The sequence below is a fragment of the Hypomesus nipponensis genome, chromosome 25, assembly GCF_054491055.1.
Source record: "Hypomesus nipponensis isolate SF chromosome 25, ASM5449105v1, whole genome shotgun sequence".
Lineage (NCBI taxonomy): Eukaryota > Metazoa > Chordata > Actinopteri > Osmeriformes > Osmeridae > Hypomesus > Hypomesus nipponensis.
The window spans coordinates 6,195,584-6,221,946 of record NC_140385.1 but is presented as its reverse complement, the minus strand read 5'-3'; the positions used below and the strand labels follow the sequence as shown (position 1 = coordinate 6,221,946).

At 46.2% G+C, this 26,363-nt stretch overlaps 2 protein-coding genes across 2 annotated transcripts; one reads left to right on the top strand and one right to left on the bottom strand.

Annotated features, from left to right (window-relative positions):
- Positions 1-1,184: 1,184 nt before the first annotated feature.
- slc16a13 (solute carrier family 16 member 13) lies at positions 1,185-8,836 on the top strand. The gene is made up of 7 exons (XM_084692178.1): positions 1,185-1,319; positions 1,995-2,050; positions 3,465-3,689; positions 3,898-4,041; positions 4,247-4,503; positions 4,937-5,471; positions 5,825-8,836. The coding sequence occupies exons 3-7, from the start codon at positions 3,467-3,469 to the stop codon at positions 6,133-6,135; spliced, it is 1,470 nt and encodes a 489-aa protein (XP_084548304.1). The 5' UTR covers positions 1,185-1,319; positions 1,995-2,050; positions 3,465-3,466; the 3' UTR covers positions 6,136-8,836.
- A 2,688-nt stretch (positions 8,837-11,524) lies between these two features.
- On the bottom strand, positions 11,525-25,759 carry acap1 (ArfGAP with coiled-coil, ankyrin repeat and PH domains 1). Its single transcript, XM_084691664.1, has 23 exons — positions 25,110-25,759; positions 22,980-23,037; positions 22,252-22,371; positions 21,877-21,930; positions 21,672-21,730; positions 21,223-21,406; positions 20,278-20,322; positions 19,956-20,051; positions 18,724-18,798; positions 18,327-18,439; positions 17,959-18,010; positions 17,660-17,760; positions 17,434-17,545; positions 17,102-17,304; positions 16,845-16,914; positions 16,613-16,707; positions 15,886-16,076; positions 15,560-15,610; positions 15,243-15,418; positions 15,058-15,167; positions 14,483-14,593; positions 14,231-14,292; positions 11,525-12,247 (listed from the first exon to the last, which is right to left on the bottom strand). Exons 1-23 carry the CDS (start codon positions 25,160-25,162, stop codon positions 12,150-12,152), a joined length of 2,289 nt encoding a protein of 762 aa, XP_084547790.1. The 5' UTR covers positions 25,163-25,759; the 3' UTR covers positions 11,525-12,149.
- Between the last annotated feature and the right edge of the window lie 604 nt (positions 25,760-26,363).

The following is a 26,363-nucleotide window of genomic DNA, read 5'->3' as shown; positions in this document are numbered from 1 at the left end:
TTGAACACAAGTGTATGCTATTGATTTAACGTTCCTAATAAAATATTTAAATCAATAAATTAAGAACTTTGTGGAGGCTTTGTTTCCACCTTGAGCGCAGGTTCAGTGTACACTGTTATGATGTAGGTACACAATACACTTAGAACACATTATAATGAGGCACTGCGGAACGATATGTAGGGCAAGGGTCAAATTGCGGCCGGTTGGTTAACCAATAACTAGAATTGCAGTAGGCTTTCCTTGCAACAGCCTCCTACAATGAATATGATGTAAGCATTACCACATGCATGGCTTGAGCGGTCTATATTTCGCCGGCGACATGCACCCAAAGCCACGCAAGCTGTAACGCGCGCGTCAGCTTTTGTGAAAATGGCACATTTCACCAAGCTATTAATTTAGGAATCGGATGTATGTATTATCGGTATCCATGGCATCCTCATGGCTATCCTGTTGAATGGGTTGAACCACAGCACATGGGTGAGTGTAGGCTACTATGCACAACGTTTCATAAGACAGGTTTCATAAGGTTTTTGGCATTCACGGGTCAGATAGTCAGTGCCGTAGTTCATGACCATCGTTGACCATGCAGGCTCAGATTAATCGTGTTGTATTATAGCCTCATTGCTCAAGAATAGCTGGTTTAACAAAGTGCCGAGCACCAGTTTCGGGGCTTCAATAATTTTTTTGTTACAGTAACTGTTTGCCATATGATACATATGACATTCGTGCATGATAGATTGCAATGGTAAGTATAATTAAAATCATGTAGTCTGTAGTTTGTCTAGCACTCTTACTGGGTAGCATATTGTCCATTCTTATCGCATTATAATGGGTAATGAGTTACACAAGAGATTTATTATGATGCACGCTAACTGTCACATGATCACCAAATTCAATTGTGAGTAACTTAGGCTACAATGTAAACTGTTTGTTCGATTATAGGACGAGGCTATAGTCGAAATACACCGAGACAGTTTGCATAAATATTCGTCTGTAACCGCGGGTGCACACAATAGACTCAAACCGCCTCTGGACAAATACGTTTTGATGCTTTTTGCGCATGCGTGTTTTGTACATCGTAATCTGTCCCATTGAGTTTACAACAGCTCATTGGAAGCTGTCAAGTGGGAGTTACTGACATTGGGTGAAAGATAGCTGTACAACTATGCATTCACTGCCATATACCTGTACTGTTCATGAGTTCATCCTTAACGTTCAGCCTACACCGTGGTGGGACTTGACCACGGAGCTAATTAGCTCTATCCTCTTTTCCTTCAACTTCATCAAGCGCATAATTGAACTCGGAACGCAGATTACTGGTATGTGGTGGTCAAGTAGCCCATTGTACTCAACTGTGTTATTACTGTTATTGTAACATTTTATTATTTTAATTCATCTTTGTGATTTATAAAAGTTACAAATCATACAAAGTTAGCTATTACATTTGTGTTTGTATGGATGACTTACGACGCTGAGAAAATGTGCCACACTGGGATCTCAGCCAGGTCATGTTGCTCTCCACTTAACTATTTAACTAGACTTCCTCTGATAGAGATACAGCTTTTAGAGTTTGTGCCCAACGTATGGTTGTTGTACGCTTGTGTCATTATCTAATAAGACTAGATTGTTCTTCATATCCTTGGACACAATTTTACAGGGTCTAGGCTAGAGTCAATTCTAGGACCTTGCTGGCATTTGTGAGCCTTGTGACAAGCTATTTACTTTTCTACCTGTGCTCTACGTAAACGAGTCAATAGTCTTCTGTAGAGCTTCAGAGAATCAGATGAGGACAAAGGCTTCCTCCATAACTAATTTCCTGACCTACTAATGATTCGTAATGGTGATGAAATAATTAGCGTTGGTCTAATTAAATAACGTGATCAGCCATTGGTGATGTCTGTTTGGCAGTGATATGTGTGTGTAGTGGGCTTGGTCTTGGAGGGGTTGTTGGATATAATGAGTGTCATGATTTACCCCCGTTTTCTCTCCTGTAGCTTCAACAACACTGGATTCTTCTAGTGACCCTCCTCCTGCCTTTCATTATTCACCGGTAGGAACCCATTTGTAGACTGTACATACACACACACACTGTGCAAATGGTCGTTTTGATCACAGAGGCACTATTCAGGTGGTAAATAGTCCTTCAGCGAAAGCCCTGAGTTTACATCAGTGACTCAACCTCAGGGGCACACAAAGATTCCATCAGGTTTCTGGGCTCATTGGACAGTCCTGCACTGCAAGCTGGTAAACAAAGTTCAAGCAGGTAAACAAACCAGTTATTTGCTGCTGAGTGACTGACTATCGTCCCAGTCATTTCCTTGTCTCCTCTTTATTCTTCCATTCAATGAGGAGGAGGAAGAACATCTGCCAAAAGCTATAGGCAGTCTTGAAGGGATTTTGTTTTAGATCCTTTTGTATTTAGTCTCTGGCCTTTTTTTGGTGTGTTGTGACAACAAATATGATGCTTTGGGATTCTCCATCAGAGCTGGTAAATGGTTAGTAATGGGTCCTAAGAATCTTGGCTCATTCACGGACAGAATTTTGGAGAAATTATTTATAGAAGATTTGACTGATTCTCTTTATCCTCTGAATCATATCTAAACGTTTTGGAAAGCAAAACAACTGAGGTAAGGGAACAGGAAATATAATTTGAAGCCTCAATTACCCATTAGGAATGCCCCTTGGCTTGGGGCAGAATTACAGAAAGTTCTGACTGTTAATCCAGCTATTCATCCCCCTCAAGTACCTCTCAGCCTTGATCAACAAGCTGTGCTACAAAGTTCTCATTCTTTCTTTATGCCTTCAAACTTTCTGTCATTCTTCTACTCTCTGGTTTTAATGTCCATTACAGAGACAAAACATCCCTAAAGGAGTTCTGTACCATAGTCAAAGGTTATGCTTGTTTTTCAGCTTGAGTTTTGGAGCGCAGTTAGCTAGTAAACAATTAGCTGGTGATTCATGTACACCCAAAAAATGAATTGAGAAAGAAACACAAGCCCCCAGCAGAGCTGATTATGGCATAGAGCTAACCCTGTTCATCTGTGTAACGGAGGCATGCTGAGGCAGACTTTATTACATTTACATTTAGTCATTTAGCAGACACTCTTATCCAGAGCGACTTACAGTACTTACTTTATCTGTTAGCTGTGACTTTATGAATGTAGACCAATTTGTGTGTCAACTGAATGCTCCTTCAAAGAAAAAGGCTCTAAGAGTGTTGCGATAGTTAATGTTCAGATCAGAGCTGGTTACCACACAGGACAGTGAGTGGGTGTTATTCAGAATCAACAGCCCTTTTTTTTTTTTTTTTTTTTTTTGGCACAACCGCCTGTCTCTTATTTCCCCTCTCCTACCATCCTCAAGGGCTTTTACACCGACACGATTATGTCCAGTGTCAATAAAACAACCGCTAACACTTCTCAGTCATACTAACTCCGCCTCCACCCTGCTTATCTCCTCCCAAGCCATGTCCAAGTTCCAGCCCAGGCCCGCGCCTCCCCCGGAGGCTGTGCCAGATGGGGGGTGGGGCTGGGTGGTGGTGGGATCCCTGTTTGTGAGTTCGGCCCTGGTGTTCGGCCTGATCCGCTGCCTGGGCGTGTTCTTCGTTGAGTTTGTTCAGTATTTTGATGAGAGTGCCCAGGTCATCTCCTGGATCACCTCCATTGGGGTGGCGATGCAGCAGCTTGTCAGTAAGTACTAGCGGAGCAGGCAGGTGTGTGTGTGTGTGTGTGTGTGTGTGTGTGTGTGGATGGGAGCACGACCCTATGACATCCATTTTAGTATGATTTATTTATATTTTTATATTATTTTGTCATATATTGAAATGATAATTATCTCAAATTGGACGTTGTTTGGTAACTAGGTACTTGTGTGTGTGTGTGTGTGTGTGTACCCCAGGTCCTGTAGGAACAGCTCTGTGTTATGCCTATGGCGCCAGGCCTGTGGTGATGATGGGAGGGTTCTTGTCTGGAATGGGCTTCATCCTGGCTTCTCAGGCCACCTGTGTCACACACCTGTACCTCACCATGGGGGTCATCTCAGGTAACACACACTTTTACACACATATACCAGGCACCATTTGTACTCATATATGACACGTTCTACTCTCTCCATGCCTTCCTTCTCTCTCTATGTCACTTACCCATTATTCTCTTCCTCCCCCTCACATTTCTCCACCTCTTTCACCCACCCATCACACCTCCCCATCTCTTCCTCCCCCCACTCCCCCCCTCCCCGCCCCCCCCAGGCTCGGGCTGGGCGCTTGTCTTCACCCCCACCGTGGCGTCGGTCATGCAGTACTTCACAAGGCGCCGCTCGCTGGCCATGGCGCTGGGCTTCACCGGCATCGGCCTCTCCTCCTTCGCCTTCTCGCCGCTCTTCCAGCTGCTGGTGGACACGTACACCTGGCGGGGGGCCCTGCTCATCCTGGGGGGGCTCAGCTTTAATATGGTGGCCTGTGGGGCCCTCATACGGCCCCCGGGGGGCCCCAAGGTGGCGGTGGAGGTACGGACCAGATGAGGGGAATTGTAGACAGGGGGGAACTAGCGGGTTGAGTAAATGACGCGCGGGGCTCTTGGGGGGATAATGCACAGCATGTACAGGCAAATCCCTGATGAGCCAGGAGGAGTCATTTGTGAATGCCTGTGTGAACATGTTTGGGTAGTGTTGACGTTTGTGTCTTGAGGTCTGTTTGGAATATGTACATAATTGTTACATGTATAGTTTCAAAATCTACTCATGGCATTCATGTCAGTACTGGAATGTAATTTGTGTGTGTGAGTGTGTCTCTCTTGCTCTCGAATAGATTGAGATACTGCTCTCTCCCTCTCCCTCTACCATGCCCCCCCGCCATCTTCTTCTCCCCACTTCTATCCCTCCTCCTCTGTTCCTCACCCCCCCCCCCCTCCCACACCGTAACCCCTCCCCTCCATTACAGACGCAGTCTGACATCCACTCATCTGCCTGCTCCTCCGTCCTCTCCAAGGCCTACTCCTACCTGGAGCTCTCCCTCCTCTTCCAGAGGCCCTTCCTCACCTACAGCCTGGCCATCACCCTCTTCAACTTCGGCTACTTTGTACCCTATGTGCACCTGGTGGCCCACAGCCGCCACGAGGGCTTCTCCCAGTATCAGGCCGCCTTCATCATCTCCGCCACCGGCGTCACCGACATTGTGGGCCGCCTGGTGTCCGGCTGGGTGTCGGACCTGGGCCGCCTGCGTCTCCCCCACATGCTGTGCCTCTGGACGGGGCTGACCGGGCTGTTCCTGCTGCTGGTGCCGTTGGGGTCGCTGGGCGGCTCCTACCCAGGCCTGGTGGTGGTCAGCCTGGCCTATGGGTTCTGCTCGGGCGCCATGACGCCGCTGGTGTTCTCGGTGGTGCCGGAGATCGTGGGCATGCAGCGCACGCTGGGCGCCCTGGGCCTGCTGCAGCTCATCGAGAGCGTGGGCGGACTCCTGGGGGCACCTCTGTCAGGTGAGGGACACACACACACACACACGGGCGTGTGTGTCTATGGGAGGGGGGTTTAGAGGGGTTATGGGCAAGGAGGAAGGGTTGTTTGGTAGACGTCAAGGTAAGGGTGGACGTGTGTGTGTGTGTGTGTGGGGTGATCCTGAAGAACATTAGATTAGAGGGGAGGCTAAGGGGTATAACCATGCCCATTGACCATAGCGTCATCTCTCTCTCTCTCTCTTTCTTTGTCTCTCTGTCTCTCTCCCTGTCTCTCCTTCTCTCTCTCTCTCTCTCTCTCTCTCTGTCTCTCTCTCTCTCTTTGTCTCTCTCTCTGTCTCTCTTTCCCCCCGTCTCTCTCCCTCTTGCTGTCTCAGGTTTGCTGAGGGACATTACTGGGAACTACACAGCCTCATTCGAAGTGGCTGGCATTTTCGTCATCCTGGGCACCTTGGTGACGACCATGCTGCCTCACTTCTTCTCCCGTACGGCCCCACCTCCTCTGTCGAGCCCGAGGACCCCCGGCCAGGACACGAAAGGCGCCGAGTCGGCACTGATGAAATCTCCCTCCTCCTTCACAGAGGGGCTCCCCTTCACTGAACCACAACTGGACCGCAGCAGTCTCAACCTAGACTGGGAGGACCTGCCTCTGAAGCAGGGCAGGACCGAGGTTGTTAACAACTGCTGATTTCAGCCATGTCTGACAGAACCTCCATCAGCCAATAGTATCGTCGCCTTGTTTGATGGGCCCCATTCCATTGGGGGGTTTCTGATTAATGGCGTGAAGGGAGAGGGTTCTGTCTTGTGTTTCAGCGAGTCAGGAAAGCATGTGACCTGTACACCCGGGGTGCTTTGGGGAAACCTCAACTGATGCCTTTTCTTTCTGCCTTTCTGTTCCAAGAAGTACTGGTTTCTGAACCTTCCTGCTCAGGAAACACACCCACACAAACACACCCGCACAAACACACACACCCCAAACTGTTTAAAAACAGTTAGTGTAGTGTTTTAATTACAGAAGGTATTATATGAAAATAACATCGCAAATGTAACTCAAGAGTAGTGGACAAAGGGTTGGCTGAAGTGACTGCAGGGAATGTGCTGTAAGGCTAAGATAATTGCCCTGCTGACACTGCCTGACTTATCCTTCATGTTACGGTTGGGTTACTCCACATTTTGAATGAAGCCATGTGCGGTAGCTTTGGCCTTTTTGACCAAGGTCACATACCACAACCATAGCATCATTTCAGTGTCGCTGTAATGTTTACACACGCTTGGGCAGTACGAGTCAAAAAACAGAACACTGGTACGATTAACTTGGGAGTTGTACTGCAGCGGTTTACGGAATGGGACTGTGCCCATATCGGTTTAGCTTTTTTGTGTCTTCTCAGGCAACCGTCCCTGAACGGAGACTGGGAACTGACTTTACTTCCCGCTCTTTATCACGGAGGTATGCCAAGCTGCTGTGTGAGAAGTAGGGTGCTTCAACTCTCTGACGCTTCTCTTTTTTTAATCAAGGTGCTTGAATCCCATTCACAACAATGGTTACTCTCAGGACATTAAGAATCCTCATCACCATCATTTTTTTATTGTTTTTCCACAAGAGGTGGAGTTATGACGACATATACACTTTTCTCTCCCTGGTTCGCAGCCAATCTGTCATGTGTAAGGGACCTGACAGGCTGAAGAACCTTCACCAAAGGAACTCTTTGCCTTGCTGTCGTCTATCCTTAGACTTGGGAAGGTGCGATGGGGTATGAAAGGAACAGATTAATGCTCCAAAGCTCAACGAACGTCACAGAAATGCCAAGTGTCCTTTATCAACCATTTCCTAATTCCTATTTTAATTTGATTGTTTTGGTTTATTTTCTATTTCCATCATAACGTAGTGTATACATTACTTTGATGGAGGAGATGGAGGTGTGGGGATGGGGTGGTTGTCCTCTGCATGTGGGGCAAAGTGACAGTGACCCACAGTCAGTGCATTCGTTGGGCCTCTGACTCTCGCCGGTGAATCGTTCATCCTGGGAATCATTGATTGTCAACAGATGGATTCCTAGCTACACTACAGCCTTGGTGGGGAGAGGAAACTGGTCTGGTTATCATGTCCAGTCATTGGCCCAAACCCCTCCCACCTCTTTCCATCGCAGCAATAGTGATTATAGAGGAAAGTAGACTACCTCTACCCACATGGATATCCATATATCACTCTGTGGCCTTAAGGCCCTGGCACTATGCCCCACGTTGGGGAATACATGGAGGCAGAGAGATCCTAAATCAGCCATGAGACCCTGGAGCAACCAAGACAGAGAATAGAACATCCTGTTCAGCCTGCCAGAGTTCACTGGTTGTTCATCAGTAAGCCCCATGGATCAGTGTGGTGGACTCGGATAGGGTAGCCATCCTACCCTACTGAGCCAAATGCAAACAGGTTAGGTAAACAGTCACACGTCATCCAACCTCCCTCCCAGTGAGGGAAGTAGTGATTGTAAGCTTATAGGCTTCAGACGAGGTTAGCGTGTTGTCCTCATCCATACCTGTTTTTGTGTTAGCTCTGATGCTAATAAGCATTGAGAATCCAGGTTTGGGGGCAGTAAATCTTAGCATGTGAGCTTTAATACTCAGTGCCTGTGAAGCAAAGACTTGGGCTTTGTTCAAAATTTCTCTCTGAGAGTAAACCATATCCATATAAATGAAAAAACTGGGGACAACAAACGAGCCCAAACCTTTCTTTATACGCCAAGGGATAATGCAGTACTATCTTTCTTGACCAAAAACAAACAATCACTGAATATTGTAGGATCAGTAGACATTTCACAATGATCTTTTGTAACTTACAACCTATTGTGTGCACTCGATTCATGTTAAAAACCTACTAGACAGGGCTGGACTGGGACAACAATAATGCATTTTTGCTTAGATCGGCCGACCACAATCGGTCGGACTCGGAGCCTCTTCATCTGACACAAGAAACAGAGGGGGAGCAGTGGAGCCTGTTAAGAGAAGTGATTGGGCCAGCACAGTGTCAGTATGGAAAATGAACCAATGGGCCGCTGACCATGCTTTATGGGCTGGTCGTTGGCCAATTAGACGTTTATTAAAAAAACATTTCGTATCGGCGCCAAGTGCGTCGGCCCGCCGTGCATTTGCCCGGTATGCCAGATAACCAGTCCAGGCCTGTCACTAGATATAGCATACTGTAGCTTGCATAGATTCAAGTATGTTTTGAATGATTCATCGTATACTCAGTGCTTATAGTGTTGGATGATCGTACATGTAGTCATGTAGTCACTTTGATTGTGATTTTTTGTATGAAAGTTTTTCTCCATTGCTTTGTCTCAATTATTGAAACAGAAATTAAATTTTCAATGCAACACGTGCATTTAGCAAAATAGGCTATATGGTTCAGCAAAACTACATAGATCACCTTCATAAGGTCATATCTCACCCAAAACAGTTAACTCATGCTTCAAAACCAAATCATTTTCTCATATAAATTGTCAGTGCCCCCAAAATGAAAAGTTCCTTCTCGATTGCTTTGGCTCATCTATCGGGAAAAAAGAGGATATTCTCAAACTTTTTTAATACATTTGCCAAAATAACCTAGATGGTTCAGCAAAACACCATGGCACACCTGCAAAGGGTCATCTCTCTCCAAAAAAAGACAACTCATAAGTCAAAACTAAATCATTTTCTCATACAAATAATCAATGCCCCCAAAATGAAAAGTCCCTTTGACATTGTGTAAACACTGCAGGTCAAAATGTTTAGATGTTTTGTCAGTATGGCGGTGGACCTCAGAAATATCCCTTATTTGCACTGTGCTACAGGTACTGTAGTAGATGTTTACTTTCCAGAATACAATGTGTCTCAATCTACATTTACATGTATTCATTTAGCAGATGCTTTTATCCAAAGCGACTTCCAAGAGAGCTTTACAAGAGTGCATAGGTCACTGATCATCACAACGCAATAGCCCCAAACATTGCAGGTAGCCAAAACATGAAGCATACATTGTGAAAAATCCAAATAAGTGCCATAGGAAAGAACCATAAGAGCATGTAGCTAAACAAGTTACAACTTAACAACATGAACTTCAAAGGTGCAAGAGTGTACCTGTAGAAAAGCAAGCAACAATACTGTGATGTATACTTCATGTTTTGGCTAATCACAGTGTGTTTGGGGCTCTCGTTGTTTAGGATCATTGACCTATGCACTTTTGTAAAGCTCTCTCTTGGAAGTCGCTTTGGATAAAAGCATCTGCTAAATGAACGAGCAAAATGTAAATGTGTATCAAACTGAAAAAAAGTAACAGTTATTCAAGAGTAGCCTACAAGGTTTCACATCACATATTGCACTTACACTGCCATGGAAATTGTTACTGTAATTGCCATACTTCATGGTTACTGTAACAAGAAATGTGTACAGCACAATATACTGTCATACAATAAGCACATCAAAACTAACTTTATGAAAAACCTACACTAGTAGTGTGAGTAACCACAGTAAGTTTCAGGCAAATTACACTTTCCTAGTCAGAGTTTGCAGGGGGTGCATTACAGTAAGCCTGGCATGAAATGCACCCCCTCTATTGCCTGTTCTATATATCCCAGCATCAAATGACTCTTACTGTATTGTACACTGAGGGGACTAGTGTGAGTGACAACAGTAATTTTCAGGCATGTGACCCCTTCCTAGTCAGAGTTGCAGAGGGTGCATTTCATGGCAAGAAGGAAACAAATACAATAAGAAAGTAAAGCAAAGCTGGAGTTTCACTAGTTGTCGTCCTCACTCTCCTGCTCAGCCTCTTTTCTCCTGTCTGTCTGGCCACAGATTTAATCGACATCACATCTGATGTTCTCCCTTGCGATGCAACAGGGAAAGAATCGATATGCATGCCGCAACCATCCCCTACACTGATCTGCTGTGACATTATCACAAGCAGCATCCATTGTCTGGAGCAGGGAGCTCTGGTTTTAAGCCCAATGCTCATAAACCCTCCACCTCCATGCAGAAAAAACTCCTCGATACGATTGAGGAATGGGGAGTCAGGTGATAAGAGCACCATCACCATTCTTGTATGGGCAGTGAACCCTGATGAGTGGGCCACAATGGAAGCTTACATTGTCCCACACAATGACAAATGTAAGAAAGTGAGGCCTTAACAAACCCTTCTCATGTAGAGGGATAAGATCAGAGTGCAGGCGGTCCAATAACACCAGGAGTGTCTGGGTATTGTATGGGCCAAGACTGGGAATGTGGGTGACTACACCATTCTCTGACATGGCAGCACACATAGTGATGTTGTCCCCAGCTGGCCTGGGACAAGCTCTATATATTTGATGGAAGCATTTATACTGCTGCATTGCTCCTGTCAGCTAACTAAACTTACTTTGTGATTGGTGATTGGATGTGTCCCCTAGTTTAGTAAAGTTGTAGTTGCACCTGACAATGACTGTAAGCAGATGATCCAAGAGATCCATATTACAGTATATACCATAATGTTTTTCATGGTTTTATGTGCCTGAAAGATTTTGACAGTGGAGTGAACTATTGTGCAGGTGATGATGTACACAAGGAAATTATGCCAATATGTTTCGCAGAGAAAGTGCAGTGAAATGAGCCATAGCAATGGAGAAAAAATGTAAAGTCTGACAGATTCATGGCCAGTCCAGTCATCATGCGTGCTCTCAAGCATGACGAGACCTTCAATCTTGGTGACTTGTGTAAAGATGACCTTAATGAGCAGATTTCTCTTTCTGACATAAAAACTAAATAGGCTTCCTCATTGGCCGAGTTGAAGAACCTGTTTTTACAAAAATACTTTCCTATATATGGAAATTATATATAAAACGATTTTGGGGAATTTTGTGTACCATTTTTATAAAAAATAAGATCTACAATTTAAAAAGCAGTAACTGCTTGTTTTGGTCCCATTTGAGACCTTAACATATATCACCATCTAGTGGATGTTGATGGTCAAGATCTATCTCTAACCAGGCTTCAATATCTCCACCCTTCATAAAGCTCTCATAATGAAATCAAACGCACATTTGTATCCCCCATATAAACTGAACATGTGACTGAATAATATTTTTTATTTATTTCAAACGTTCCCAGTACCATGGGCATGGGGAAAAAAACTATCCAAATAAACACATTTAACATAAAAAAAAAAATACATCCTGCAGTTTATCCAAAAAAACGAAATGTTATTTTATATGGGAAGCCAAATTAAAAAGAAGAAATGCGGTTGATATCGTGTCATTCTGTGCGTGCTATCCATTGCTGCGAATGCTTTGTGTGGGATATTTCTCCTGGTTGACTTTTGTGTTCCCACTTCAGTGCACTGGACCAGGAACACAACGTCCTCACTGTTGGGCTGAAGTCATCCCCCAGCTGGCCAGTGAGCTAACACAGCAGGATGCCAGCGAGCACGTGTGTGAGTGGTAGAGAGAGAGAGAGACAGAGAGAGAGACAGAGAGAGAGAGAAAGAGAGACAGAGAGAGAGAGAGAGAAGGTTAGGCAAGGCCATGCAGGGGGGCATGCCTGTGGCTGCTTATGTGCATGCATACAACTTGCTAGACATGCGTCTGTGTCGTCACAGCAACATGTGTGCCTGTCTCTGGAATCAATTCGAAAAACGACCGGTGGACCGAACGAGGAGGCCCGCGCCCACAGCGTGTGGAGCGGCGACAGCAGCTTTCAAGTCTTGAAGTCGGTGCTCCGGCGTTTGAGCTTCTCTGGGTTGTTGGAGGCCATGTGGGAGAAGTCCCTGAAGATGTCATTGTACATCTCGTCACCTGGAGGGGGAGGGGGGCGATGACAGAGGAGGGGAGACATTAAACGTGACAGAAAGAGAAGTCCACAAAATGAGCTTATATCTGATCATTACAGACTGGAAGTCCTACAGGGCTTGTTTTGCCCTCTCTCAGTGCACATCTGTCCTACCAGGAACTATGAATAGTTCTACAGGCATATGGCTCCTTCTATGCTGTTTCATCCGTGTTCTCAATACAGGCGTAAAAAGCAAGAATTCAGCACACGTATATATTGAAACACACGCACACACACACACACACACTGACACAGCACACAAACACACACTGACACGGCACACACACTGACACGGCACACACACTGTACCTGTTGCTCTGCCAGGCATGCCGGGGCAGGACACACACTGCAAGCTGCAGAGGCCATTGAGCCATCTCAGTGGACTGGAGACATTAGCACGCAGACACACACACAGGGGCGCCATATAAGGGGGAAAAGTTAGGACGATTCTTCCCAAAAAATAGAAAAACGAATAGAAATGATCAAATAATATAAATATATATTTTCTTTTTTCATGGGGCCCAAAATTCCTGGCGGCGCCCCTGCACGCACACACACACGCACACGTGTGCACACACAGCAAACAGCACATGGACCACATGGTGTCATAAACAACTGACCAATCAGCATTGACATCGCTCTTAACCCCAATTCCAGTGGGATTGTACTTTTTGTTCTTGAGCATCATTTAAAAAAAATTGAGGGGTTATCTTCATTTACGCGGTGGGCTTAAAGTGACTTGGCAGGTATTTTTGGCCCCCATCCTAGCAGACAAGGATATGTAAGTTGTCAAACGGAATCCACACAAGCAGCTAGCATTTGAGCCTAACCGTAAGAGTCTCAAACGGAATGAAAGCTTAGATGTAACTCTTTGGAAAATGGGAAAGCTCCCGGTTTGGCCACACGGGGGGGGGGGGGGGGGGGGGGGTCATTGCCCCTGACATTGGTGCATCCTTGAGCACAAGCAAGAGCACCCAAGACTAAAGGAACAGGGTGATACTTGAAGCACAACATTGTTGCAGAAGAGGAAACAGCTTGAAAAGGGTACAGTTGCAAAATAGATTCAAATAGACACCCAAAAAAAGGGTTTGAATTCAGCTTATAGAAACTGTTCGGTGCTTGGTAAAGCATGGGGAAACAAATACACCATGTGAACCCATAACAAGCTGATTCCATCTTTTAGCCAAGTGGCAAGATGTATACATACACAGCAGGCAGTTCATATATGACAACAATGCAAACAGACACAAACATACAGTGTTCACAAAGCACACGCGACAACCATAATACTGAGCTCAGGATGTGCCTTAACAAGTGCAAGACGACTTTGCGTTATTTTGCTCAACGTCAGAGTGCCGTGGGGACACTCCCCTGTGGGTGGGTACAGTTACATAAACGCCCCTCTCTTTCTCTCTCTCTATGCACATCCTCTCTTCATTGTCCCGAGATGGTCTTTCTCCCTCCTCTTTTCTCTCCCATTTGAAAGCTACTCCCCTTATCCTTCTCACAGGCATTCTTCTGTGGCCTCCAAGTTGCTCTCTAGCCACACAGTGGAGAGAGACTTGTGAACCCTGCCCTTCCAAAGGTTTTTTTTTTTTTTTTATGTCGCAAGAACAGTCCATTTTTTACTGGGAGCATTTGTACAATGTCTGAGGATCATTCCGGTTGTTGCCTCTCCCCCCTCCCCCCCCCCCCCCCCCCCCCCAAAAAAAAAAATTCCCTTGAAGTTCAGCCAATGTTTCCCGTTAGCCGATGTTAGCCGATGTTAGCCGATGTTCGTACGTTGCCAGGGTCCATACCTCCTCTAAACTTACTGCCCCCAACGACTCATTCTGCCCCCCCGAGTGCCCACCCACTCAAGTGGTTCTTAAGAGTTTGAAGGCTCCTCCTGGTTTGGCCCATCCCACTTCCTGTCCCCCCTCCCCCACCACCCTGGCCCCCCGAGTGACCTGGTTGGCCAAAGGCTCCGTCCATCTCGCGCATCTCCTTGTTCATCTTGTGGAGCCTCAGCCTATTAGGGAAGAGAGGAGGGGTGAGGGTCTACACCTTGTCATCCAAATGTTCCTCTTACAGATTTTCACAAAACACTAAACGTAGAAGAATGCCGCCCTCCATCAAACACTCTCCTTCTTTCCCTCCTCCTCCTCCTCCTCCTCCTCCTCCTCCTCCTCCTCCTCCTCCTCCTGCCTTCCCTCACTCACAGTGTGACAATGTCAGCATTGGCCTCGTCTACGGCGATGGTGATTGGATCCTTCTGGTCCTTGTCTCTGGCGTTGTAGTCCGCCCCTCTCTTCAGGAACAAACATACCAGCCTGAACAGCCACAACACAATCAGAATCAGAGATGGGTTTGAATCGCCATGAAAGTTTGCACAGACAAGGAATTTACTTTGGCAGGATGGTGAATTCAACATATAGGAGTAAATCTTAAATAAGTGGTGTAAGTTTAAACAAGTCTAACTATACTATACAAAAGGTGCAACGTCTAATTAACTAATGCTAATTGTAGAATAAAATAAATATAAAATAGCTATAATGTACAATATAAAAAAAATTCTAATATACAAATAGGGTGCTTGTTGCAAATATGACATGGGTGTAAAATGGCAGGGGTGCAATATATGGCAATGGTTTAAAGTCTGTAGTTTAAAGTCTGTGTGAACTCTTGGCCTTGTTGAAGAGGCCAGTGGCAGATGGAAAGAGGTTTTGGTCCTGATGGACCGCAGCCTTCTGCCGGAGGGGAGTGGCTGAAACAGAGAGTGTTAACCCCTTCATACCCTGTGTGTCCCAGTATGGTGGCGTAATGCAGAGGTCCTCTCCCATTGTTGTCTGCCTGGTTCACATTGGCTCCATTCTGGAGCAGGAACTCGCACGCCGCCAAGGCATTCTGGGATGGAGGGGGAGTGTAAGTACACTACACACACCCAAACAAATCCACACACATCCACACACACCAGCTCACCGATGTGACTGCCTGTATGAGCGGGGTGCTGGCCTGCTCGATGGCGTTGACCCAGTTGACGTCGGCGCCGTGGGCCAGAGCGTCAGCCATGACGGGGAAGTGCTGCAGGGCGGCGGAGCGGTACAGCAAGGCCCCCGGATGAAGACCACTCAGGTCCTCCTCTTCCTCCTCCTCGTCTGGTGAGCCAACCAGGCAGGTTAGGGGAAGAATCAACTGGTTTGGTCGCAGTCCATGGCAAGTGTTCGGTGTGTGTGAAGGTTGACGGGTAAGTACGCCTTTTTTAGTGTCATTGTTTTAACGGGGTGTGTGTATTTCACCTTTGTGAAAGGCCGTATTGTTCTTCTGGACAAGGTCGCTCTGACTTATTCCTGATAGAAAAAAGAGAGTCACATGCTATGACTTCAAAGGTGGCTACAAGATTACCGGTTTATCCTGCTGAATACCACAATACACACACAGGGGTGTGTCTGTTTTGCTTCATTCTCTGCTCTGTCAGCAAGTGTGTGTGTGTGTGTATGTGTTTGGGAGTGTGCGTTTGTGTTTGGAAATGTGTGTATGTGCCTTTGAGTCCATGCATGCAGGAATCCCTTTTGTTTTTGTTTTCCTGTGCGTGTGTGTTTGTCTATGTATTCGGGCCCAGAACCTGTGAGTCGGGGCAGAGTGGCGCGGCTGGGTTTGGGTTTCAGAGCGGGCCTGGGGGCGAGGCCCTGGGTGTTGGTCCGGTTCCGCCGGGCGCTGGAGCGACGCAGAGGGGGATTGCGGCCCGTTTCCGGAAGTTTCTGGATGAACTTCTTCTCTACGTATTTGGAGCGTATCCATGACTCCTTATCCCCTCTAAGGGAAGAAGAAGAGAGAGAGAGAGAGAGAGAGAGAGACAGAGAAAATAGGGTTAACAAAAAAAAACATCATAGAAGCCCTTCCACTTTCAAGTACAAACCATCAGGAAACTAAAAACACATGCGCTGAAACACACAGCTGCACAGCACGTTTCCGGGGGACAATTCAGTTACGACACCAACCAACCATGTACCTGTGAAACTTCCTGTCTGTGCAGCAGAGAGAAGAAAAGAGGAAGTCAGAAAACAGAACTAGCGATGATGCTGTTAGATAAAATGGAGGGATATAGAAAGAGCAGAGAGTTACTGTACAACCAACTGGTTTTGATTATGAACGGTGTAAACATGTAGCAGTGACAGTTCAGTTTCGTACCTAAGTCCTAAACGTGTGCTTGCAATGACAACCTGTAACCACCGGAGGGAACTGAAGAGCACCTTTTCATATTCAACGCTTTTCACCAAGCTTAGTCAATATCTTTCTCCACTTTGGGTCTGAGGAATGAGGATGAAGGTTTAGGGAATTGTAGTTCTTACCTGGGGCTGGAGGGTTGGGGCTTCTTGATGGTGATCTCATCAATGCGCGCCTCGTAGATCCTGTTGATGGCCGTGTTTCCCAGCTCACACATTAACTATGGGAACGAGAGGTGAAGGGACCATGAATCTATGCGTGAATCTATCAGCACTGGTGAAGGAATGAAGAATGCAGTGTAACAGCAGGAAAGTGCGGCCCACAGTCCATGATGCGGACGATGTGATGGCGGCTCACCTTGACCAGCTCTGGCTCCCAGGAATCCAGTGTGAGAGAGCGCACTTTGGAGAAGTGAACTCCCAGACTCCTATCAAAGGCGGGGTGGGGAGGGGGGGGGGGGGGTACCTGGTGAGATGTGCAACGGTTTGTGTGTGTATGTGTGTGTGTGTATGCTCACAAGAGAGGCGTAGAGAAAGAGAAAAATGGAGAGAAGGCGGCGAACAAGCGTTCCGTACGAGCGTTCCGTACGAGCGTTCCGTACGAGCGTTCCGCACCTGTGGATGCCTGAGCAGACAATGCAGAGGGTGATGCCCAGGTTGATGGAGGCCCAGTCTGGTCCGGGCTCCCCACAGTCACAGCACTGCATGTTTCCTGGGAGAGCCTGGACCTCCAGCAGAGCATCGCGAGCAGGCTTGTCCTGCTCGCCACCCCCACCCCCAGCCACGCTGCCCACCGACACCGAGCTGCAGCGCTCCCTCTGGGGCACACACACACACACACAAACACACACACACACACACACACACACACACACACACACAGACAGTTACAGTGGGAGTTCTACACAGCAAATGTACAGTACATGCTTGTGTGTGTGTTTTCTCACAGGGCTGTGTGTGTCCTCTCTGTGGTCCTGGAAGGCTGAAGCTATGCTGTTCTGGACGGCACTGATCCAGCCCTGCTGCTGTCTCTCCGAATCTGCCTGCAACAGACAGCTCCTACACACACGCGCGCGCGCGCACACAAACACACACAAGATTTAAGGATTACAGTATGCCACAGGCCTTAATAGAGTGGGTCTTAATAATCAGCACACATGCCTGGAGACTCACTTGGAAGGAGAGACCACTTCGAAGCAGAATCGCCTCTCGTTGTCAGCACAGGGCTTGACTGTACACAAACGCAAATCCTCTACTACAACGGTAGGCTGGTCCTGGGAGAGAGATAGGTCAGGGTGTGTTGGTACATTTGTTCATTTTTTTGGTGGTATTGTATATGAATATGTTTTTTGTGGGTACGTGTGTGGATTCATGTGTTTGTATGTGTGGGTGCGCTGAATATCGAGTTTCTTTTTGAACGTGTTTGCTATTATAATGCATGCAAAATAAAACTGCACTTGGGAAAGATTCACCTTGAATTTCTTCTGATACACCAGCTGATTTTTTTGAATGGAGAACCAACGCCTGTAGTGGTGAGAGAAGATGAAAAGTCATGGAATTAATAATGTAGCCTTCTGTGTCATTGGGATTCAATCCACACAAGCTAAACCCCCCCGAACCTCCCTTGTTAGAGGTGGTTAGACTTGCTGATCAAGGCCAGCACCTTGACCAGGGATGAAACATCAAGAACATTGGGGTGGAGGAAGAGGAGACAGAGGGATCGGTAGAAAGAGCAAGGAGTCATACAAAATGATGAAAAGGAAAATGATGCCAAAAAGGAATAATGAAAGTGGAAACAGAGAAATAGTAAGACAAACAACCCATGTGTGTGTATGCATACCTGCTCCAAGTCTTAAAAGCGTTGCTGGCTCTCTTGTACAAGTAGCCCTCCATGGCAATACCATTAGCAGCATCAGCTCTAAAATCCATGATTGAGTCATCGTATGACACATCCTAGAAACAGAAAGCAACGCCCAGACACACACACACACACACACACACCCACACACACACACACACACCCACACACCCACACACACACCCACACACCCACACACACACACCCACACACACAAAGAAGGAACGTTGGTATAGGGATATAGTGTGTGTCAGTTTAGATCAGTCAGTGGTATGTTCATCAGAAATGAGGTCAGGCTTCACAATCTTGAGACTAGAATAACATTTTCAGTGCCAGTGTGTTCTCCAGTCATGTTCACGTGAACGTTATGAGTGTTTACCTTTTTCTTGATGGCGGCATGTCTTTGTTCCATGTCCCTCTTCTCTCTGGCGGAGTTTAACACCAGCTGAGTGTGCTGTGAGAGAGACACAGAGAGAGACACGGAGAGAGAGAGAGAGAGAGAGACAGAGAGAGAGACAGAGAGAGAGAGAGAGGGAGAGAGAGAGAGATAAAAAGATAGAGGACTTATTGATGGGGCACTTGTGAAACAAGGCTACATAATAAAGCAAATCAACAATGCCCACTTTCAGGCTCCGTTCTCTCTCCATTTCTCCAGGACTCTCTTCCATTCTGCCTGGCTGCTTACAGATAACCGATGAATGGTTGCCTGCATTGTGGACGTGTCATTTATTGACGTCAATTCAGAGTTGACAAAACCTCGGAAGGAACGGCAGAGGGTGCCGGGAGTGTGAGGACACAGACGGGGGAAAGGGAAGAGGGTCAGTGAAGGGAGAGGTGGAAGGGGGCGAGAGAGGTTACTTGAGTGTGGAAAGGAAGGACGATGGGAAGTGATGAGAGAGAGAGAGAGAGAGAGAGAGAGAGAGAGAGAGGTAGAGGGAGAGAGAGAGAGAGAGAGAGAGAGAGAGAGAGAGAGAGAGAGAGAGGGGGGGGAGGAGAGAGGGAATTAAAAAGATCGGATGCATCAGATTTTGGGCAGCTTTCAGGTGGAGGTCAAAAGACTGCGTCGGACTTCCTCTGCCTCAAAGGAGAACGGGAAGGGGCAGAGTGCCGAACCTCGCTAAACTTCCTGTCTTGTGTTGAGGAACCACATAGGACATTGTTGGATGCATGACAATTACAAAAATATTTTCTCTCTCATTTCCCCTCTCTCACTCTCTCCCCCTCTTTCTCTCTCCATCCCTCATCTCTCTCTCCCTCATCTCCCCACCCTCTCCATCCCTCATCTCTCTCTCCCTCATCTCCCCACCCTCTCCATCCCTCATCTCTCTCACCCCCCCCCCCATCTCTCTCTTTCCCCCTCTCTCTCTGATTGAGATAAATGGATACAGAGTATAAAAGAGAGACAACATTTTACAATTTCCTGTTAAAGAAGGAAGAGAGGCTGTAGTTTCATCTGATCAGTGAAAGTGACAAACACAAACACACACAGCATTGTGTGAAATGTTTCCTGCCTCTTTGAAGTTCCTCTGTGTCATGCTCTCTCCATCTGTCTCTTTCTTTGTCTCTTATTCTGTCACTTTCATTCCCCGCCTCTTCCTCTTATTTCCGTACCTCTTCACTCAAGGTGCGTCGATAGTCGTCCAACTCAGAAAGAGACTGGTGTCCCTGCTGGAAGAAGTGGGCCTGGGCCTCCATCAGAGACAGCATCTGACAGGGCAACAGAACCAATCAAAACAGCCGGGCAAGAAGCCAAACTTCACCGTGATGCACAATGAGTCATCACACCTCATTGTACACCTTAGGGCCTCAAACACCCTAACAACAACAACACATCCATCTTCCAAGTGCAGAACCTTAGCTTACAAAACTAGCAACTTCATCAAGCGCACAGGAACTTCTGTCAAATGTTGCCACAGCAACTGAGCAAACTCACCGCCATCAAAATGTCCGTCTTTTTCTTGGCCTCGATTACGTTGATCTAGGAGAGACAAGCATCAAGTGAGGGAAACACTTTTGTTTTTGTGCCTGCTAGCTATTAGCGACAAGTGGTTATGCTGTGTATTTATAGCTGACAGTTTGTAGGGAAGCCTTGGGGGAAGGATGTTCTCATTCATAACGGCTCAATCATGTCCCTAAACAGTGTTTCTGTTGCATATTTTATCAACTCTGTTTGTTAGGCCCAAGTCTCAAAACAGCAGTTATGCAACAGACTCGAGCAAAATCTTTACATGGAGCTGATTCCAGACCGTTTTTAGATGAAGCTGTATAGCTGTATGTGCTGTATACCTTGAATGTGGGTGTCTGTGTTTACGTGTTCCTGACAGGAGAACTCATGGTATGTGTGGATTTAAATGGGACTGTTTAAACAGAGTAGGTTTGCACTGTATGTGTGTAGTTAGCCCCACCCATCTCCCCCCCCCCCAAAAAAAATCACCCAGCAACATACAGCTTGGTACAGCAGGGTACCATCAGTCACCTCATCCAGCAACAAACTGTTTGCTAGCACTGTGTGACGCTACAAGATTCTGTCTAGCAAAGTAGGATAGTACAAGGTAACACACCCCACTGCATGACTGTACAGCATGGTGGAGTAGTGTAGTACTTTGTGGTATGGCATAGGGCCCATTAGTCTTACTTGGCACATAACAGTACTAAACAATAGTAGTAGCGTCACAGCACTTCTTTAATACTGCAAAGCGAAAATGCTCATTTAGTCCCTCAAATCCTGTCAACAGTCATAGACCAGTCTCGATCTTGACCCAGTCTAGTCTCAGTCTAAAACCAGTCTAGTCTCAGTCTAGACCCAGTCTAGTCTCAGTCTAAAACCAGTCTAGTCTAAAACCAGTCTAGTCCAATCCCAGCCTAATCCCAGTCTGACCTGCAGCACGTAGTCCAGCGCCCCGGAACGGAACGTGCGCCGTGCGTTGAGGAGGGTGTGGCTGGCCTCCTCCACCTCATGCTGCTTGCCTCGGGGCACCTGGGCGTTCCGGCTCAGCGCCGTCTCCAGGCTCTCGCTGCCACGCTCAAACTCCTTCCGCACATCCTTGAAGCGCCGCACATCCCTGGGAGGAAGGGTTTGACAAGGGGGGGGGGGGGTAGCGGGTAAGGGGGAATGGGTAAAATAGGGGAGGGCAGGGGGGGGGGGACAAAGGAACGAGAAGAGAGAAAGGAGAAGTTGGAGAGGAGAGCATTAAACTGCCAGGGAGTGGTCCCACCAGACCAGATGTATGTGGCTGAATTAGGAAAGAGGCTGGGACCGGATTAGCTCATGTTGGCTTAACACAACAAATGATGCATGAGCCAGATGAACGATCCAAAACGACTCACTCCTTCACAAACGTGTGCAGTTTCAACTTGACCGACTTCTGTGTGTTCTCGATCACCTCCTGTGGGAGGTAGATATATAGGGAGGGAGGAGATTCAATGAAATGGTGTTTGGACAACAACAAAAAGTCACACACGTGGATAGGAGAGATTTTTTGAACGTCCTTTTTTGACAACTTTGGTTTGGTGGAAAGATGAAGACACATACCCCTTGGGCTTCCAGGATGACCGACAGCTTCTTGGAGAACTTCTCCAAACACTCCTGTGGAAAAAGTGTGCAAATAGATTGATCAAAACGCTTTATTTCACTCATTGGTTGCTATTCATCTCCAACATCAAGCATGAGCATTTTATCAGAGAAGAAACATCCTTCATTTGTTTAGATCACTGCTGAATAAACATGGCTGGCTCAACAAGAACATGGAACGTGTCTGAATCTTTTATATTTATTTAATTGAAAACTGAAAAAAAAGGCGTCAATGAGAAGCATGCATGGGAAATGATGGCTATGACTAAGCAACTTGATGATTGATCCCTGACTCATCCCAAATCAGTTGACAGCCCGGTGAACCTGTGAACTCACCTTCATGGAGTCATCGTCTGAACAGTGGTGTCCCAGCTCCTTGAGACCCGTGACAAAGCTCCTGCTGGTCTGGCAGTAGGCCTTGCCAGCTTCTAGCATGGAGTGGCATTGTTTCACCAGCTACACACACACACACACGTGCACACACACACACACATGCCACAATGCAGAGATACGCACATGCACAGCCCCAATTGTACGTGCATAAACACATAGGCATACACAGAGACACGTTTGCACACACACACACACACACACACACAGACAGACAGACACACAGGATACAAACATCTCAAGCTAAGTGTCTGCTAGCAGTCTGCAAAGCTTCACATGAAATACTATCATCATCATCAATGCAATGATTAATAAACTATAGTGATGAATACCAAGACCATGGATATCATGTGCTCTTTGGGAATATAATATACATACTTTTTATAATAATTATACATTATATAAGGCTACTTCATTAACAAGCATATTCTATTGTGTGAGATAACAATTGACTGAAACGATAGCAGGTGCCTTTTAAGGGGAATTAAGTATCAAAAGAACAATGTGTGGTCGAGTCGCGTTAGTTTGGTTACAATCGGGTAGGGAAGCAAAAATAAACACAATTTCCCCTCAGATCAGGTGAAATGCCACCAACTGGCTCTCACTTCATATTAGAACATTCTTTAGAGGTCAGATGTGTGTGTGTGTGTGTGTGTGTGAGAGAGACTTCTCACCTTGTCTAACCGTGTCTCTAGTTCACTCACATCTCCCTCAACCACTTCTATAGCAGCCCTGGAACAAAAACACAAATGCACACCAGATAAACACAAACACACACACACACATCAGGAACTCTGAATGCAAGTCTCTGACTCAGTATCTCTTCTCTTCTCGCATCAACGGCTCTCGCTTGTGGTTTCCGCTACCTTAGACACCACCAGCGATATAGAGACGGAAACAGTAAAAGGAAGACATGAGAGAAAGGAGAGAGATAGAGGGGTGAGAGATATATAGAGAAAGTGTATCTGAGAGACAGGCGCAAATATAGGAGAGGGAGAGAGAAAGACAGAGAGAGAGGGAGAGAGAGAGAGAGAGAGAGAGAGAGAGAGAGAGAGAGAGAGAGAGAGAGAGAGAGAGAGAGAGAGAGAGAGAGAGAGAGAGAGAGAGAGAACAGACAGTGTCTGTTTATGTGGCCTGGTAGAGGAGAAACAGAAGATCCAGGGCCTGGGTCAGTTCGGGATCATTCATATTGAAATGGGCCTGACCCAACGTGACAGGAGTGTTAAAACTGAACCAGTCGTCTCTGCAGGAACGGGTCTAAGGGAAGGGAAGAAAGATAGAGACAGAGAGAAACAGACACAACGAGACCAAGAGAGAGAGAGAGAGAGAGAGAGCCCAAGAGAGAGAGAGGGGGGGGGGGGAGAGTGGAGAGAGAGAAGGACACGTGTTCTTGGTAAAGGCCACTGAATTAAATTAAAATAGGAGGAAAGAAAGAGAGAGAAAGCCCTGAAAAGGCCAAAGAAAGTATTGTTGAAGTATTGAAAAAGGCCTGTGTCATTAGGAAGACACGTCATATTCATGACTCTGAAAGACAGTACAGCTGAATGTGTGTTTGTTAATGTAGGGTTTGAGTGTGCATGTGTAGGTTTGCATCAGTGAGTGAGAAACCTTACGTTTCTGTGGCCATTCAGCCCTAGAAAAACTCACTTCCTGGCACTTCCTGTCCCTGTTTATCATCTTACTATCTCTTGACTGACTTCCTGTTCCTCTGTGCGGACGACATAATCCGCCTCCTCCCCCGGCAAACCTAGCAACGGGAGGCAACGGTTTCTGGCTGTGCGGGAGTCTGTTTAAGGTCCTCCTTACTGTCTATATTAACTGTCACTCTTCTCTCTTGATTCAATGTGCTTCCTCTCGAAAATCTCTCTTCTCTGCCTGCCTCTGTTTGTAAGCATAAACGCCTCCGTTCTGGACACAGACTTTGGCCTACTTCTTTTCCACCCTCCTCCCCCTCCTTCTTTCTACCCTCCGTTGTCGGTCAAGGCACCTCACCACTGCAGCATGCTCCGCTGCCACAAGTCAAACTTTCCGTCACCGTGTGGGCCTTGTAAATGGGGGGCGAGAGAGAGACAGAGACAGACAGAGAGAGAGAGAGAGAGAGAGAGAGAGAGAGAGAGAGAGAGAGAGGGGGGGGGGGGAATAAAGAGATAGAAATAAAGACATTGAAAGAGAGAGAAAGAGAGAAAGAGAGTAAAGGGAGAGCTCACTTCATTTACCATGGCATGTTACTCCTTGTGTACGGCATGCCAACATACTATGGAGGCACACCCAAGCCATCAAACCCATTTTATTAGCCACACTGAAAACCAACTGGAAATGCAATTCTCCTTTGATATACTATGTGCTGGGTCTCCTTTTTATGTTCAACATATTTTCACTATAGCAGTCAAGGCGGAATTGACCTTCTAGCAAAAGAGCTGTATCTGCATGAAACAAAAGTGATCACATTTTTGTGAGATAGTAACAACAACCTGTATTTGATACAAAATACAAGCAGTTCATACGTATGAGTGGGTGTCAGTAATGTAATTCTTCTGCTATAGGCCTGAGGAGTCCACTACCATGAAAAGTAGTTTCATGGCAGTAAAGGGGAATACAGCCAATACACTTGGCTTTGGCACGTAAATTACCTGTTGAGGCTGTACTCTTCACAGTACTTCACAGAAACTCTCTCTGAGCAGACTTGAAAAGATAATAATCCAGAATGTTCACACCATAACAGTATGTCATAAATGAATCTCCTAATTTAGACATTCTTAAATTGATATTAGCATAAGACAATGATTATTTGGTTAATAGTTTACCTGAAGCGGGGAGAGTCTTTCAGACATTCTTCAAAGTCCAGTTTTACAGTCATTCTTCAGCAAGTTTCCCACTGATTTCACCAATAACTCAACTATTTCACGTTCAATACTGAACGTGACATGGAAGACAGGGCTTGATCTTCGGATGTCTTTTTGAATGTCTTACGTTAACATGTTCTATGACCTTTAGATTACACCAATTATATTCTTAATTCTTCATATCCGACATGCCTTCACAACTTTGTGTTGCCCAGGCTAAATACGTTTCAGACTGGATCTCTTGCTCTGATAAAGGACTACGGTCTGGATGTCTATTGAGATAAATACAGGCAGTGCATGTTACACTTAGGCTACATTATTTTTTAACGCACGTGCATACATACTCTGTTACACAAACAAATGTAGCAAAAGTGTCCACTAAAAGATTGCCGCCAGGCTATTTCCTTGTAAAATAATTAATCCAACAAAAACAGAAAAACGTTAACGATCAAACGATCTGTAACATCTCCCTTGATGACCCCCGGGGTGCCGAAGTTGACACTGAAACGATTTTCTCTTTCCGATCGCTGTTTCTCTTGTTGCTTGGGTCCTCCCTACTCTCACTATTTCCGGGTATGCTTGGTCCCTATGCTCTCATGGCAAAAGCGAGCCAGCTCGCGGGGGAGTTTACCTAACCTTCTTGAATTTGACAGTTATTTTGGAGGCGGGTCTGTAGAAGTGGACTGTGTGGTAGATTACTGTCTGTGGTAGGGTGAGAAGTAACCTACTCATAGTATATTTCAAGATTTGTTACATAACTAAGTTCAATTTATTTAGGATGATTTCGACTCAATATGTATTCCCAAATAAATGAGTTGAAGTTTGATATTGCTTGTTCTGTGTCCACATACCAAAGGTTTGTTGATATTGCAACGCTCTAATTATGGTGTTATGGGTGTGTAATCAAGTTTAGCAACCTCCTTAAACCCTTAAACTGACGCTTCAATGCCCCCCCCCCCCCCCCCCGCCCCTACTCCCTCCACACACACACACGCTAACCTTCTCCTTCAAGTCTAGTCTAAATTGCACACTAAAGCTAAATAAACCTTGAAATTTCAAAATAGCTGAACACCATCTTTATCGCAGCATGCAGCGCTATGTAACCAGATCTGCCCGCCCGCCTTCAGTAGCTCGTCTGCGGTCGAGTGTCCTAGAAACAGCTGTAATTACAGCGGCAAAAGGACTGTCTCTCCGTCATTTATGTCTTATGCAAAT

Bases quoted from the DNA above. Each gene is read 5' to 3' on its own strand.
- slc16a13 (XM_084692178.1), top strand. From the start codon at position 3,467: ATGTCCAAGTTCCAGCCCAGGCCCGCGCCTCCCCCGGAGGCTGTGCCA. The intron at 4,042-4,246 runs GTAACACACACT...CGCCCCCCCCAG, and splicing joins CACCATGGGGGTCATCTCAG to GCTCGGGCTGGGCGCTTGTC. The intron at 5,472-5,824 runs GTGAGGGACACA...TTGCTGTCTCAG, and splicing joins CCTGGGGGCACCTCTGTCAG to GTTTGCTGAGGGACATTACT.
- acap1 (XM_084691664.1), bottom strand. From the start codon at position 25,162: ATGACTGTAAAACTGGACTTTGAAGAATGTCTGAAAGACTCTCCCCGC. The intron at 16,708-16,844 runs GTGAGCCGCCAT...TCGTTCCCATAG, and splicing joins GGGAGCCAGAGCTGGTCAAG to TTAATGTGTGAGCTGGGAAA. The intron at 16,077-16,612 runs GTAAGAACTACA...TTCTTCCCTTAG, and splicing joins CCCCAACCCTCCAGCCCCAG to AGGGGATAAGGAGTCATGGA.